Source organism: Diabrotica virgifera, chromosome 6 (assembly GCF_917563875.1).
Source record: "Diabrotica virgifera virgifera chromosome 6, PGI_DIABVI_V3a".
Taxonomy (NCBI): Eukaryota; Metazoa; Arthropoda; class Insecta; order Coleoptera; family Chrysomelidae; genus Diabrotica; species Diabrotica virgifera.
The window spans coordinates 25,004,265-25,019,522 of NC_065448.1; the positions used below are offsets into that span (position 1 = coordinate 25,004,265).

Below are 15,258 nucleotides of genomic sequence, written 5' to 3' on the forward strand. Positions count from 1 at the left end.
ACTGGCGGATCCAGGGGGGTCATGCCCCCCCCTCATAATTGTAAACCCACGTATCCTATGTTTGGTAAGACTGTCACATTTCATCAGAGATAGGTAATTAAATCACCCTCAAGACCCGTGACCCCCCCCCCAAACAAAATTTCTGGATCCGACACTGTTTTGGTCTTTTGTTTTGAGTTTGACTTTTCCTTATTTTCTTATAAATTAGTTCTTATTTGTTATTATTATATGTAAATAGTGAATATTATATGTAGATATTTGAAACATATCTAATAAAATCAAGTTTTAATAAAATGGAAGTGAAACAAGAATTTAATGAGGAGACGTGCAAAATAGAAATAGAGTATAATGACTTAGATGATGCTCTTGTAGGTGACTTTAAATGTGAAATTAAAGAGGAATCCAATAGCCAAAGTACACATGGCACATTTGATTATTTAGACTTGGAAATTCCTACAAATACTGAAATACACCAAGATAGAAATAAACTAAACCCGTTTGGAGAAAACCAACAAACTGAAAAAGGTTTGTATAACTTTTTTGGGACATATTGTACAATAGTGCACTGAACCTAAAGACGAAATTACACGGTTCACTTTTGCCTTTCAATTTGTAGGAAGAAACATTAAAGTGAATCATTGAATATTGTGGTTCAATGGTATTGAAAGAACTGAACATGCTCAATATTGGAACTTTTAGCGTTCAATCTTTAATGTGGTTCGACGAGAAATGAATGTGTAAACACAAGAATTGAAGGATTCCCTTGTACAGCATATTATTATGGCAGGAAGAGCACACGTTTCTGTCCTTGGAACATTTTAAAAAGTATTCGTGTCTATGAAATTATAAAACAAAGGGTTATAAAAACTGAGATTGTGGTGGAAATGTTATTAAATTGCTAACTGAAGATTTGAACATTAGAGGTAAAACCGAAGAAGACTTAAAATTAAAAGTATCTGTACTCGTTAGGTATAGTTGTGAGTTGACAAAGATACTCATGATCGTACCCACCAACATCGACATTTTCTTAGCTTCTTTTTGGTTAATTCTTTTATTAAATGATCACATATTAATGCAACTCCTAAACACATGACTTGATTCTACAACATCATTCTAAAAAAAATCTATTGAATAGTTCACTTTCCAGATACCGTGTAAATAGCATTGCTTTCACTTCTGCCCCATTCAACTGAAGTGAATTCAATTAGGTTGAACCGTGTAATTTCTCCTTTACCTACATTTATGTGGCATCTGAATATTATGTTTGTGCGTTGCAGTGTTGCCAAACCTATTTTGTTCATTTCTTGTATTAGGACCGTGCAAGTTCGGCAAAGCGACACCTGGTTTCTAAGCTCAGCAACATTTTTCGGACTTTTAATTATATTAGTCCTGGCTCCTGGATAATTGTCAAGGCCATAGTGCAAAAAATAAGAAGAAAAAATAAGATTCAGGTTATGTTATTAAAACGTATTAAATTAGTTATTAAAATGCAGTACATCAAGCAAAATACAATTAATTAAATTTACCTTTATATAATAATAATTGCATATCATATCAATATTGTGGAGCAATATATAATTTTTCTTCTTCAATGACAGTAGGTATGAAATATACGTTAATTTGACAATATGAATTATTTAAGAAAGTTGCAATATTTCTCCGCTATTCGCGCACGATCGTTTCTCGTATCCCCCTCCAAGTACTTGCACACCGCGAATAATTTCAATCAATGGTTAAATGTACCTACAAGAATAATAGAATAACTTTATAAGAACGTTTAAAATATACAGATACTTATAGTCTGAACAAATTATAGAAAAAAGGCTATTTTTGAGAAAACTTGTTTAGCAGTTATTTTAAAAAATCTTTACTTTATTGGTGTTTCAAAACTATTTTTTAATTTATTAAAATCATTCATCTGTTTGATTTATCTATTTATCTACTTTTTTATAACAATTTAAATTATCTTTGATTTAAATAGCTATTTGTATAACAAGGGAGGAAAGTGCTACTTTTCCTCCCGAGAATGAAGTTTACTGCCCGACGCGTAGCGGAGGGCAGTAATCATTCAAGGGAGTATCATTCATACTCCCATGTTATACATATGGTTTTTCCACCTTCCTCAAATAACAAGTCATTTTTTCATTTTTACTTAATTTATTTATGTAACTAACCAACAAAATTTATTAGAACTAAAACTAACAAGTAGTTACAATATAACTGTCAACTGTCAAATATAAGTCAAATTATTAATGTAAACATTGCGAAATCAGAATAACAATTTACTGTTTTTTACCATTCTGCAAAACACATAGTGTTTTTAAATAAACGTTAAAATGTATAGATACTTACGTAATAGAAAATAGGTATTGTACAGGGCGTCAATAAGTTATATTTCATGAATGAAATACCATGACGTCACTTTTACTTTTCCTCCCTAGGGAGGAAAAATATTTTCCTCCCTAGGGAGGAAAACTACAACTTTGCTCCCTACAATCAGGTCCGAAAAAGTATACTTTCGGTAGAGGTAGGTGGAAAAACATTTATACAGGTTATCTTCATTTATATTTTTTATTTAACAGTTGATCTCCTTTTGTATAATAATTTTTGTTTTAAAATGTCTCTTTTGAGCTTTTTGTATTAAAAAACAACATACAAAACTTTACTTCATTGGTGTTTCAAAACTATTTTTTAAATGCAACTTTATGTAATGTGATAGTATGAAAAAATTGAGGATATGGCAACGGTGTTACATGTCAAGTTCGGATCCAATGTCAAAATACGCACATAAATATTAATTTATGAATATGAGTATGTATACAGGGTGTTTCATTAATAATTGTCCATATAGTAACTGGAGAAACCTTAGCACAAAATACGAAGATTGAACCTAAAACACTTAAATAAAATGTGGTCCCTTACTGAGTTACAGGGTGTTTTATCTAAAAATTTAAAAAATATTTTTGCTCAGAATTTTAAAACTATTCATCGTATCCTTTTCATACGTGGCAGGAAGTATAGGTACTGTACAAACTACTAAATTATGTTAAACAAACGTTTATGGCTATTACCAGAGGCGTATGACGGGGGAAAGTGAATGGTTGACCCTTTTCAAATTCTACGCCACTGGCGAAATTGCTATTTTAGTTCAATTTTTGGATTCTCCAATACTTTCTATGAAAATAATATAGTCTTCATTCGTAACGATAAAGTCATTAGTTTTCGAGATATTTGAAGTTAAAAATGAAACGACACGGTTATTTTGATCAGTGTATTGTGTCACTTTATTTTTAATTTCAAATATCTCGAAAGCTAAGCATTTTATCGTTACGAATGAAGAGTATATTATTTACATAAAAAGTAATGCACAAACAAAAAATTACACTAAAATAGCAATTTCTTCAGTGGCGTAGAATTTGGGAAGGGTCAATCAGCCACTATCCCCTGCAGGGCCTCCGTAAGAACTACTGGCGTCTGTGTGCAAAAAATTATTTTGGCGCCACTTAAGGCATTTTGATAATTTTTTTTTATTTATTTTTTTTTTGAAGGTAGGTAGGTAGGTGCAAATAAAGCAAAATAGGAACAAATAACACCATAGCAAATCTTAATTAAATAAAGTTTAAGGGGCTTTATTGAATCAATTCTGCTGGACCATCTTATCACCACATAGAGGGTTTAGACTTAACCCGAGAACATTTTTGCTCACCTCACAACATCCCACCTTTTTGTGGATGGCGAACCCAGAGTAACGCGATTTTCAAATTTTGTCCATTAAGGTACGTTTTTACTGCAGCGGCTGGCTCGTTAATCGCTGAAAGATAGTCGCTGAATCTGAGCATTGATTCCGGTATACTGCTTGTGTGATTTGTTGGCGGTGCGTGTTTCGGAGTTTTGTATTTGAGAAATTTTTGTGAAGTGAAGCTTGTTTTTATAAGTAATGTATCATTTCATAATTTCCTAATAAATGGTTGTTAATCACAATTTTGAAGTATCCTTCTTCTTGTCTTCTTTTAAATATTGCATGTTTTTCTATAGTATTTTTACTACAAAAGCGATATTACGTAGGTCAAAATTTTTGACGTAAGAGGACTGTCAAAACATTAGAATGTGACTTTTCATTTACGTAGGTCAAAATTTTTGACGTAAGAGGACTGTCAAAACATTAGAATGTGACTTTTCATAATTTTCCATGTTTATAATAAACATGGCAATAATGAAAAGTCACATTCTAATGTTTTGACAGTCCTCTTACGTCAAAAATTTTGACCTACGTAATATCGCTTTTGTAGTAAAAATACTATAATCTTGTAGCATTGGACAATTCTTTCTTCATCCTCTGCTCGCATGTATTTTAACAATAATTGTTTTCTTTTAATAATAATATTAATATTGTCCGTATGTCGTCTGTCCGTCCGTCCGTAAACATAACTCCTCATTATACCAGGTAGAATGAAAATGAGGTGTCCAATGAAAGCTTATGATCCAAGGATACTACTACAGGTGAGAAAATTTGACCTAAGACTTCCGCTTTTAGAAATGCAACCGCAAGTACTATTTTAAAGTCAATAGTACAAGCGATGTAATATTCGACGCGCTATAGCAAGATGAGAACAAATATATACCTACTTCTGGTTTCATGACTGTCTGCCCGTGTGTTCGTCGTCCGTGAAAATAACTCCTCCGTCATTCCACTAGGTAGAATGACAGATGAGATGTCGAACGAAAGGTTATGATTCAAGGATGGTACTAAAGGTGAGAAATTTGACCTAGGACTTCCGGTTTTAGAAAGACGACCGGGAGTACTGTTTTAAATGTATACTTCCGGTTTTCTGACTATCTGTCCGTCTGTGAAAATAACTCCTTCGCCATGGCACTAGGTATAATGGCAAATGAGTTGTCGAATGAAAGGTTATAACCCAACGATGGTAATAAAAGTGAGAAATTTCACCTAGGACTTCCGGTTTTAGCAATTCGACCGAAAGTACTGTTTTAAAGTCGTCGGAATAGTACAAGTGATATATTATTCGACGCGGCTCCGCAATACGAGAACAAATATATATTTCCGGTTTCATGACTGTCTGTTTGTCTGGCCGTCAACGAAATACGCCACTATAACCGCCCAGTGTCTACGATTTTGTCTGCTCTCATACTCTCAGAGCAGTCACCAAAAATCGACCCTTGCTGCCCCTGGGTACAAAGGTTATAGACGCTTCAGTCAAAACGGCTCCTACAATCCACACAACCACACGCACAATCAGATACACCGCATTCACTGTTCAGCTACAGAGTTGCCAGATGTGATTTTATAAATCTCCCACTTAGAAACTGAAATTCCCTCAAATTGAAGCTCAAATCTCCCAAATTTAAATTTTTGGCACATTTTAATGAAGTAGTAGTCATATGTAAAGAAGAGTAAACCAAAATTATACTACTTATTAACAGAGGCCCTGGAAATAATTCATAGGCCCTATCGTCTTCGATTATATGAGAGTATAATATACAGTTCTATGTACATTCGCAAATTGAATTCCCCTAGACGGTTTCAAATTACCAGAAAATTGTGGGAAAATACCCCAATCTGGCAACCCTGTTCAGCGACGATCTTTCAGCGATTAAACGAGCCAGCCGCGCCAATAAAAACGTACCTTTAGACGGGACTTACCATAATACTTATAACAAATCCACAGGGTACCAGGCGGTGCCGTGGTCGAAAAATTGTTTAAACAATTTTTTTTTAACAAATTCAGAAAAGAAAATTTTTCATTTTGAACAATTTTTTTTAGATAACTATGGTCATTCTGAGTAAAAATGGTTCCTTGTCATTTTTCTCTAAGATTGATTGTTGTCGAGTTATACGCGATTTAAGATTTGAAAAATGCGAAAAAATGGCCATATACCTAACTCGACAACAATCAATTTTAGAGAAAAATCACTAGAGTCCTTTTTTGCTCAGAATAACCCAAATTATCTAAAAAAAATTGTTCGAAGTGAAAAAATTATTTTTGTGAATTTGTTTAAAAAAGTTGTTTAAACAATTTTCGACCAAGGTACCGCCTGGAACCCTGTGGATTTGTTATAAAGACCTCTTTTTGAGTAAGTTTTTGCAAAAAAACCATCGAAATAATTTCGCTAACGGGGGCAACGATACAACTTGGGCTATAGCGCTAATTGGTAATAATTAAAAACAACAGCTTTGTAATAAAATAATGACAAACATTTCTTCAAGATCTTGAAGGAGGGGTTTTAAACTTTGACTTCGTCACTTTTTGACTCTCATATTAATAATTTTTAATCGAGGTATTTAATCGAGGTAATCGAGGTATTTAATCACCACCCTGATTAAAATTAGTAATTGACCTTATTTAAAACTTTAATTAAAACTTGTAATAACATGCAAAAATCACCTTTACCAACCCTTTCAAAGTCACCACTTTTTGCGACTGAGGATTTTAAAAGGATTTGGTATTAACAGTCTTATAGATCTTGTAAAAACCTACCAAATTATTTTTTAACAAACTTTCTAAGATAAAAATTAAAAAGGTTACGGTTAAAAAATATATTTTTTTCAAAACAAAAAAAAAAGAAATCAAATTGGAAGCATAATAATATAAGTTAGCTTTGCTTTTAGTCATTGGCCTTATTAATTCTTCTTTATTTATGTATTACACCAATACTAAGGGCCACCGCTGATAAAGAATACACATTTAGAATCATTCTCAAGAATCACCTCAACCAGGCCAGATGTGCCTTTAAATTCGGTCTTCATCAGTCTTCAACTAAACGCGTATCAGTCAGTATTCAAAGTTCTCCCGGGGTAAAACATTTACCCTAGTGTCGGTTCTATCAATAAATAACTTTATCGCTATTTGGTGTTTCCCTTATTTTATACACGCAATCAGAACTGATCCCCGGATAACCTGGTGCCCAAGGTCAGTACAAGAGACGTCATCTTCTGGAGTTTTCGGGGATTTCGGCACTAAATTGATGCAACTGGACTATTCGGGGGGTTTTTGAGGTGGTTAAACACGAATGTGCCATCAAAACAGACCTCTGGATCACCTGGTGCCCAAGGTCACTACAAGAGACGTCGTCTTCTGCAATTTCGAGGGCTTTCGGTATTAAATTGGTGCAAACGGATTACTCGGGGGTTTTTGAGGTCTCCAAACACGAATATGCCATCAGAATAGACCACTGGATTACCTGGTGCCCAAGGTCACAGCAAGGGACGTCATCTTCTGGAGTTTCGAGTGTTATCGGCATTAAATTGATGTTAACGGATTACTCACGGGTTTTTTGGGGTCGGTAAACACGAATATGATATCAGAACTGAACTCCGGAGTACCTGGTGCCCAGGGTCGCTACTAAGGCACGTCATCTTCTGGGGTTTCGAGGGTTTTCGGCATTTAATTAATGCAAATGGATTACTGGAGGGATTTTGAGGTCGCTAAACACGAATATGCCATCAGAACTGACCCCCTGTGCACCTGGAGCCCAAGGTCACTGCAAGGGACATCCTCTTCTGGAGTTTTGAGGGATTTTGGCATTAAATTGATAAAAATGGATTACTCAGAGGTTTTTGTGGTGTTAGACACTAATATGCTATCAGAACAGACCACCGGATAACCTGGTGCCCAAGGTCACTGCAAGGGACGTCATCTTCTAAAGTTTCGAGGGATTTCGGTATTAAATTGATTCAAACGGAATACTTACGGGTTTTTGGGGTCACTAAACACGAATATGCCATCAATATTTAACATGGGAATACCTGGTGCCCAGGGTCGCTACTGGGGCACGTCATCTTCTGTGGTTTCAAGGGCTTCCGGCATTTAATTGATGCAAATGGATTACTGGACGGTTTTTGAGGTCGCTAAACAGGAATATGCCATCACAAACAACCACTGTGCACCTAGTGCCCAAGGTGACTATAAGGGACGTCATCTTCTGAAATTTTAAGGAATTTCGGCATTAAATTGATGAAAATAAATTACTCGGGATTTTTGAGGTCGGTAAACACTAACATGCCATCAAAACAGACCATCGTAGAACCTGGTGCCCAGGGTCACCGCAAGGGGCGTCATCCGCTAGGCGAGGTTTTCGGTACTATATTGATGCAAACTGATAGCTCATAGGTTTTTGGGGTGCTGAACACGAATACCCCATCAGAACAAACACCGGTGGACTAAGGCAGGTCATCTTCTGGAGTTTCGAAAGCTTTAGGTACTCAATTGATGCAAACAGATTACTCACGGGGTTTGGGGTTGCTAAACACAAATACGCCATCAGAAGAGACACCGGAGTATCTGGGCCTAAGGCACGTTATCCTCTGGAGTTTCGAGGGTTTTCGGCATTAAATAGATTCAAACGGATTACTCATGGGTTTTTGGGGTTGCTGAAGACAAAAACGCCGTCAGGAGCACCTGGTGCCTCAGGTATAACATCTTATGGAGTTTAGAAAAATTTTGGTACTAAATTGATGTAAACGAATTGCTCATTGGTTTTTGGGTTTACGGAATACGAACTCTATACTATGTTGATCTATTTAATTTTTTTACATGAGTTTTATTATGTGTTGACATTATTAGTGATTACCGTAATCACTAGATACTCCAGAATTCCTCATGTAAGCCATATTCGTGTTCAACAACCCCAAAACCAAAAAGTAATCCATTTTTCATCAATTTAGTACCGAAAATTCTCAAAACTCCAAAAGATAACGTGCTTTAGGCTCCAGGTGCTTCGGTGTCTGTTCTGATGGCGTTTTCATGTTCAGGTACCTGAGAAACCCATGAGTAATCCGTTTTCATCAATTTAGTACCGAAAACACTCGAAACTCCCGAAGATGACCTGCCTTAAGCACCAGATGCTGCGTGGGTTGGGTCTGATGGCATACTCATATTCAGCAACCCCAAAAACTTAAGAGTAATCCGCTTGCACAAATTTAGTACTGATGAAAACTATCGAAACTACATAAGATAACGTGCCTTAGGCACCAGGTGCTCCGGTGTCTGTTCTGATGGCGTATTTATGTTCACAAAACCCAAAAACCCATGAGTAATACATTTGCATCAATTAAGTATCGAAAACCCTCGAAACTCCAGAAGATGACGTGCCCTAGGTACCAGGTGCTCTGGTGTCTGTTCTGATGACGCAATCGTGTTCAACAACGCCTAAATCCGATTAGTAAGTAATTCGTTTGCATCAATTGAATGCCGAAAATCTTCGGAACTAGAGAAGATGATCTTCATTAGGCACCAGGTGCTCCGAGGCTGAGATCTGATGGTGTATTCGCGTTCAGCAAACCAAAAACCTATGAGTAATCCGTTTGCATCAATTTAGTACCGAAGACTCTCGAAGCTCCAGAAGATGATGCCCCAAGCAATAACCTTGGGCACCAGGTTCTCCGGGATTCGGTTCTGATGACATATTCGTATTTAGCAACCTCAAGAACCTCTCAGTAATCCATTTGCATCAATTTAATAGCGAGATTTCTCGAAACTCTAGAAGATGACGTCCCTTGTAGAGACCCTGGGCACCAGGTGCTCGGTGTGTCTGTTCTAATGGCATATTCATGTTTAGCGACCTCAAAAACCCCCGAGTAATCCATTTGCATCCATTTTATGCCGAAAACCCTCGAAACTCTAGAAGGTGACGTGCCCGAGTAGCGATCCTGGTCACCAGATACTCCGGAGTTCAATTCTGATATCATATTCGTGTTTAGCAACCCCAAAAACATGTAAGTAATCCGTTTGCATCAATTTAATACCGAAAGCCCTCGAAACTCCAGAAGATGACGTGCCTTGCAGTGACCTTGCGCACCAGATAATCGAGAGGTCTGTTCTGATGGCATATTCGTGTTTAACGACTCAAAGATCCGCGAGTAATCAATTTTTATCAATTTAATGCCGAAATCTCTCAAAATCCAGAAGAGGACGCCCCTTGCAGTGAGCTTAGGCTCCAGGTGCACAGGGAGTCGGTGTTGATGGCATATTCGTGTTTAGCAACCTCAAAAACCCGTAAGTAAACCGTTTGCATCAATTTGATACCGAAAGCTCTCGAAACTCCAGAAGATGACATCCTTTATAGTTGCCTTGGGCACCAGGTGATCCTAAGGTCTATCCTGATGGCATCTTCGTGTTTAACCACCTCAAAAACCCCCCGAGTAGTCCAGTTACATCAATTTAGTGCCGAAATCCCTCGAAACTCCAGAAGATGACGTGCCTTAGTAGCGACGCTGGGCACCAGGTACTCCGGAGGTCAATTCTAATATCATATTCGTATTTAGCGACCCCTAAAACCCTCGAGTAAGTAATCCGTTTGCATCGATTTAATGCCGAAAACCATCGAAACTCCAGAAGATGACGTCTCTTGCCGTGACCTTGGGCACCACGTGATCTGGGAATCAGTTCTGATGGCGTAATCGTATTCAGTGACCCCAAAACCCACCAAATAATAAATTTTGATCCTTAGAGTATACTGATTTTGACTTTATTTGTATATTTATGCAATTTTGGATGCATTTTATGCACTTTACAGTGCAATTATGCATTTTTTACACCCATTTTTGAATAGTAGACTTTTTCCTGACGTCATCCTGAACATAATGCAAAAAACTGCAGGTCTCTAGGTGCTGTATTTAAAAATTTATTTATTCGGGTGTTTTTAGTGCTAAATGCCCTGGTCTATTTTAAGACTTGCTGTCTCACATTTGATTATGTTTTAAACTTTACCATTATTTTGTGCCTGTATTTATTTTTCTCTTATAGTAAATGCTCATCGTTCGTTTGTATTTTAGGTTTTACTCAGGAGGAGAATAAAATGAAAATGAAGGAAACATTTTGTGAACACTCATCTCGCAAACAACACTATACGAAACGACGCGCCAAAGGAAAAACTGGAAATAAAAATATAAAAGTTCAGACTGGACAGGGACCTTACAAATGTGAAATTTGTTTAGAACAGTTTTCTAAACCACATCAATTGAAACAACATTTAATAACGCACAGTGGAGAAAAACTTCACAAGTGTGAAATTAGTTTTACGAAGTTTAGTGGCGCAAATGATTTGAAAAGACATTTGAGAGTACACACTGGAGAAAAACCTCACAAGTGTGAAATCTGTTTGCAGCAGTTTAGTCAAGTAGATTGTTTGAAAAGACATTTGAGATTGCACACTGGAGAAAAATTTTACAAGTGTGACATCTGTTTTAAGCAGTTTAGTCAAGCAGGTACCTTAAAAACACATTTGAGAGTGCACACTGGAAAAAAACCTCAGTGTGAAATCTGTTTTAAGCAGTTTAGTCAAGCAGGTAATTTGAAAAAACATTTGAGAGTGCACACTGGAGAGAAACCTCACAAGTGTGAAATCTGTTTGCAGCAGTTTAGTCAAGTAGATAGTTTGAAAAGACATTTGAGATTGCACACTGGAGAAAAATTTTACAAGTGTGACATCTGTTTTAAGCAGTTTAGTCAAGCAGGTACTTTAAAAACACATTTGAGAGTGCACACTGGAGAAAAATTTTACAAGTGTAACATCTGTTTTAAGCAGTTTAGTCAAGCAGGTACTTTAAAAACACATTTGAGAGTGCACACTGGAAAAAAACCTCACAAGTGTGAAATCTGTTTTCAGCAGTTTAGTCATTCAGTTAATTTGAAAAACCATTTAAGAGTACACACTGGAGAAAAACCCCACAAGTGTGAAATCTGTTTTAAGCAGTTTAGTCAAGCAGGTCATTTGAAAGGACATTTGAGAGTACACACTGGAGAAAAACCCCACAAGTGTGAAATCTGCTTTAAACAGTTTGGTGATGCAAGTAATTTAAAGACACATTTGAGAGTGCACACTGGAAAAAAACCTCACAAGTGTGAAATCTGTTTTCAACAGTTTAGTCATGCACATCATTTGAAAAACCATTTAAGAGTACACACTGGAGAAAAACCCCATAAGTGTGAAATCTGTTTTAAGCAGTTTAGTCAAGCAGGTCATTTGAAAGGACATTTGAGAGTACACACTGGAGAAAAACCCCACAAGTGTGAAATCTGCTATAAGCAGTTTGGTGATGCAAGTAATTTAAAGGCACATTTGAGAGTGCACACTGGAGAAAAACCTCACAAGTGTGAAATCTGTTTTCAACAGTTTAGTCATGCAGTTAATTTGAAAAAACATTTAAGAGTACACACTGGAGAAAGACCTCACAAGTGTGAAATCTGCTTTAAGCAGTTTAGTGATGCAAGTAATTTAAAGACACATTTGAGAGTGCACACTGGAGAAAAACCTCACAAGTGTGAAATTTGTTTTAAGCAGTTTATTACGGCAAGTGAGTTGAAAGTACATTTGAGAGTGCACACTGGAGAAAAACCTCACAAGTGTGAAATCTGTTTGAAGCAGTTTAGTCAAGCACATCATTTGAAAAGACATTTGAAAGTACACACTGAAGAAAAACCTCACAAGTGTGAAATCTGTTTTAAACAGTTTAGTGATGCAAGTAATTTAAAGACACATTTGAGAGTGCACACTGGAGAAAAACCTCACAAGTGTGAAATTTGTTTTAAGCAGTTTATTACGGCAAGTGAGTTGAAAGTACATTTGAGAGTGCACACTGGAGAAAAACCTCACAAGTGTGAAATCTGTTTTAAGCAGTTTAGTCAAGCACATCATTTGAAAAGACATTTGAAAGTACACACTGAAGAAAAACCTCACAAGTGTGAAATCTGTTTTAAACAGTTTAGTGCTGTAAGTAATTTAAAAACACATTTTGAGAGTGCACACTGAAAAAAAATCTTAAAGTGCGAAATTAGTTTTTTTTTATTAGTTTACTATTCGCTCTGAGCGTTAACAAAGTGTTCCGGAAATGCGTATTTAAAATCGAAATTAAATATTAGCGCGCCAGACAAAGAAAATGTCGATTCGTTGATTCCATTTTTATTAGCCTGACGGACGAGAAATTGTCATCGTCTCGTCACCTCGCTTAGAAATTTAGTACCCTGACTCAATTAGAGTTATACACATGTGTTGTTAAAAATTTGTCGACCATACGTGAAAATTGTATTTTTTTTTTGTTGTTTTGAATAAGTGTTGTAATCATTTTTGTATCTTAACTCCTTTAGTGTTTTATACAGAAGTAAAGAGAAAAATTTACCTAAATGTTCAGTTTGTCGTAGACTATTGGAGTCTACTTATTGTATTTGTGATTTTATTACCTCCAAATTCAGTGCGGAACTAACAGATTTGTGGTGTTTGCTCTAAGTTTGAGCCGTGGCCGTTCGAGAGTCCTAAGCCCTAAGTTCGAGACCAGCAGATTGCTTCGGCCAGCAGAAGTTCGAGAAATAATATCCTTGACTTGAAACCAGCCACCGTGGAGTGCAATGGACTATGGTAGCTATAAAGAACTTTTGAATAAACATTTTCATAGAAATTTACATTCATAGATATTTTGATTCCATATTCAATGATAGGTTCTTTTTTAATTTAATTATTGTTTGTATTTTGTAACCTTTTTGATCTAGGATAATTAAACCTTTACCTTCTCAACTCGATTTATTAATTTAATCTTAGTTAAAGGATTAGATAAAACCTTTTACCACCTCTTTATGGGGTGTGATTTTTTAACCAAAGCGTTGGTAATTAATAATATACAGTCCACAGAGGTCATTGGGACCTTATTTAGTTAATAACATATTGGGAATTTATCCCCAGTTTGTCCACAAAATGTCAAAGCAAAATCGACCGACCTGCTCATGGTGGCGGTTTTTTGAAATCTTGTAAGGACGCTTTGCGTATGTTTAAATGGGACATTTAAAAAAATGCCGTGTCACGCTAGTGATATTATGTATATTAATATAAACAGAAAATAAAAACGCACTTAATCTGATATAAATTCTTCACTTTTCAATATTGAGTATCAGTTTTATTATGTATACATACTTTATTAACGAACATTTTTTTTATTACATATTTTAATTTACAATCTGCTTCATCGAAGCTATAAGCAAATAGTTTGAATGTTAAATACATGAGGGAGAAGCTGCCCTGTGGCAACCCTCCTATTATAATTTTTACATTTGATCACAATATGTATATTTAATTTATTAAATCTGTTGGCCATAGTTTCTTCAGTCGTCTTGCGAATTCGGGAGGAGTGTTCAGCAGTTTTGCTTCATCATTTGGATGACTTCTCAGTCCATCAAGGGCATCAAGGTAGCTCTTTGTGATCCTTGGAATTTCTTCCTCTACCAAGGGTGTAGCTGAGTCATCGTGTAGGGTTTTATTGCTTACATACCAGGGTGCGTTGAATATCATCCTCAATATTTTTGATTCGACTCTTTGTATTATCTTTGATGGCTTTGAGCAACCCCAGAGTTGAACACCATAGGTCCAAATTGGTTTTATCGTAGTTTTATACAGGAGCAGTTTATTTTCAATATTGAGTTTTGATTTTCGACCAATAAGCCAACTCATTTGTCGTATTTTGATGTTGATCTGGGTTTTCTTGGCTTGAATGTGCGGCTTCCATGTTAATCTTTTGTCAAGGTTTAGTGCCAAATATTTGATTGTGTGCTGACTGGTAATTGTGTATCATTTAGTATTATTGTTGGACATACATCCCTTCGGTTTGTAAATGTAACTTGGGTTGACTTCGTTTCATTTACTTTCACCTTCCATTTGTTGAGCCATGTTCCCAATTGGTCAAGGTAGTTTTGCAGTTGTGCAGACGCGATAATATAGGGTCCTCATTGACAGCGATTATGGTGGTGTCATCAGCGAATGTTGAGATTTGGGTTGTTTCAGTAGTTGGGATATCTGCGGTAAATAATAGGTAAAGGAGAGGGTCCAGGACACTACCCTGTGGTACGCCTGATTTAATGAGAAAATATGTGGAAGTTGCTGTGTTATATTTTACTTGGAAGTAACGATCTTCAATGTAGGATTTCATGATTAGGTAGTAGGGGGTTGGAAGAATACATTTGAGTTTGAATAAAAGTCCAGTATGCCATACTCTATCAAATGCCTTTTCTACATCTAAGAATGCCGCTGTGCAATATTTTTTTTCTCAATAGCAGTAAGGATTTTTGTTATAATTCTATGAGTCTGTTGTGTTGTGGAGTGTCTCTCTCTAAAACCAAACTGGTGTGTGGGTATTTCTACATCTAGATTAATGTCATTCTTCAGTCTACCAAGTAGTAGTCTTTCGAAGATCTTAGACATTGTCGGCAACAAGCTGATTGGTCGATAGGATGATGTTTTATTTGGAGGTTTACCCGG

The 15,258-nt window shown here is 36.2% G+C and overlaps 1 protein-coding gene across 3 annotated transcripts in view; it reads left to right on the plus strand.

Moving 5' to 3' along the window:
* Positions 1-13,527, plus strand: part of LOC114326978 (zinc finger protein 664-like) — a 57,636-nt gene extending 44,109 nt beyond the window's left edge. The window contains exons 2-3 of one of the 3 annotated variants that reach the window (XM_050654855.1): positions 10,793-11,473; positions 11,558-13,527. In XM_050654855.1, coding sequence (XP_050510812.1) covers positions 10,793-11,473; positions 11,558-12,768 — 1,892 coding nt within the window. In that variant the 3' untranslated portion in view covers positions 12,769-13,527. Of the gene's footprint in view, positions 1-10,792 lie in introns of all 3 variants that reach the window. The other 2 variants (XM_050654856.1, XM_050654854.1) reach the window with 2 other exon arrangements.
* Positions 13,528-15,258: the final 1,731 nt, after the last annotated feature.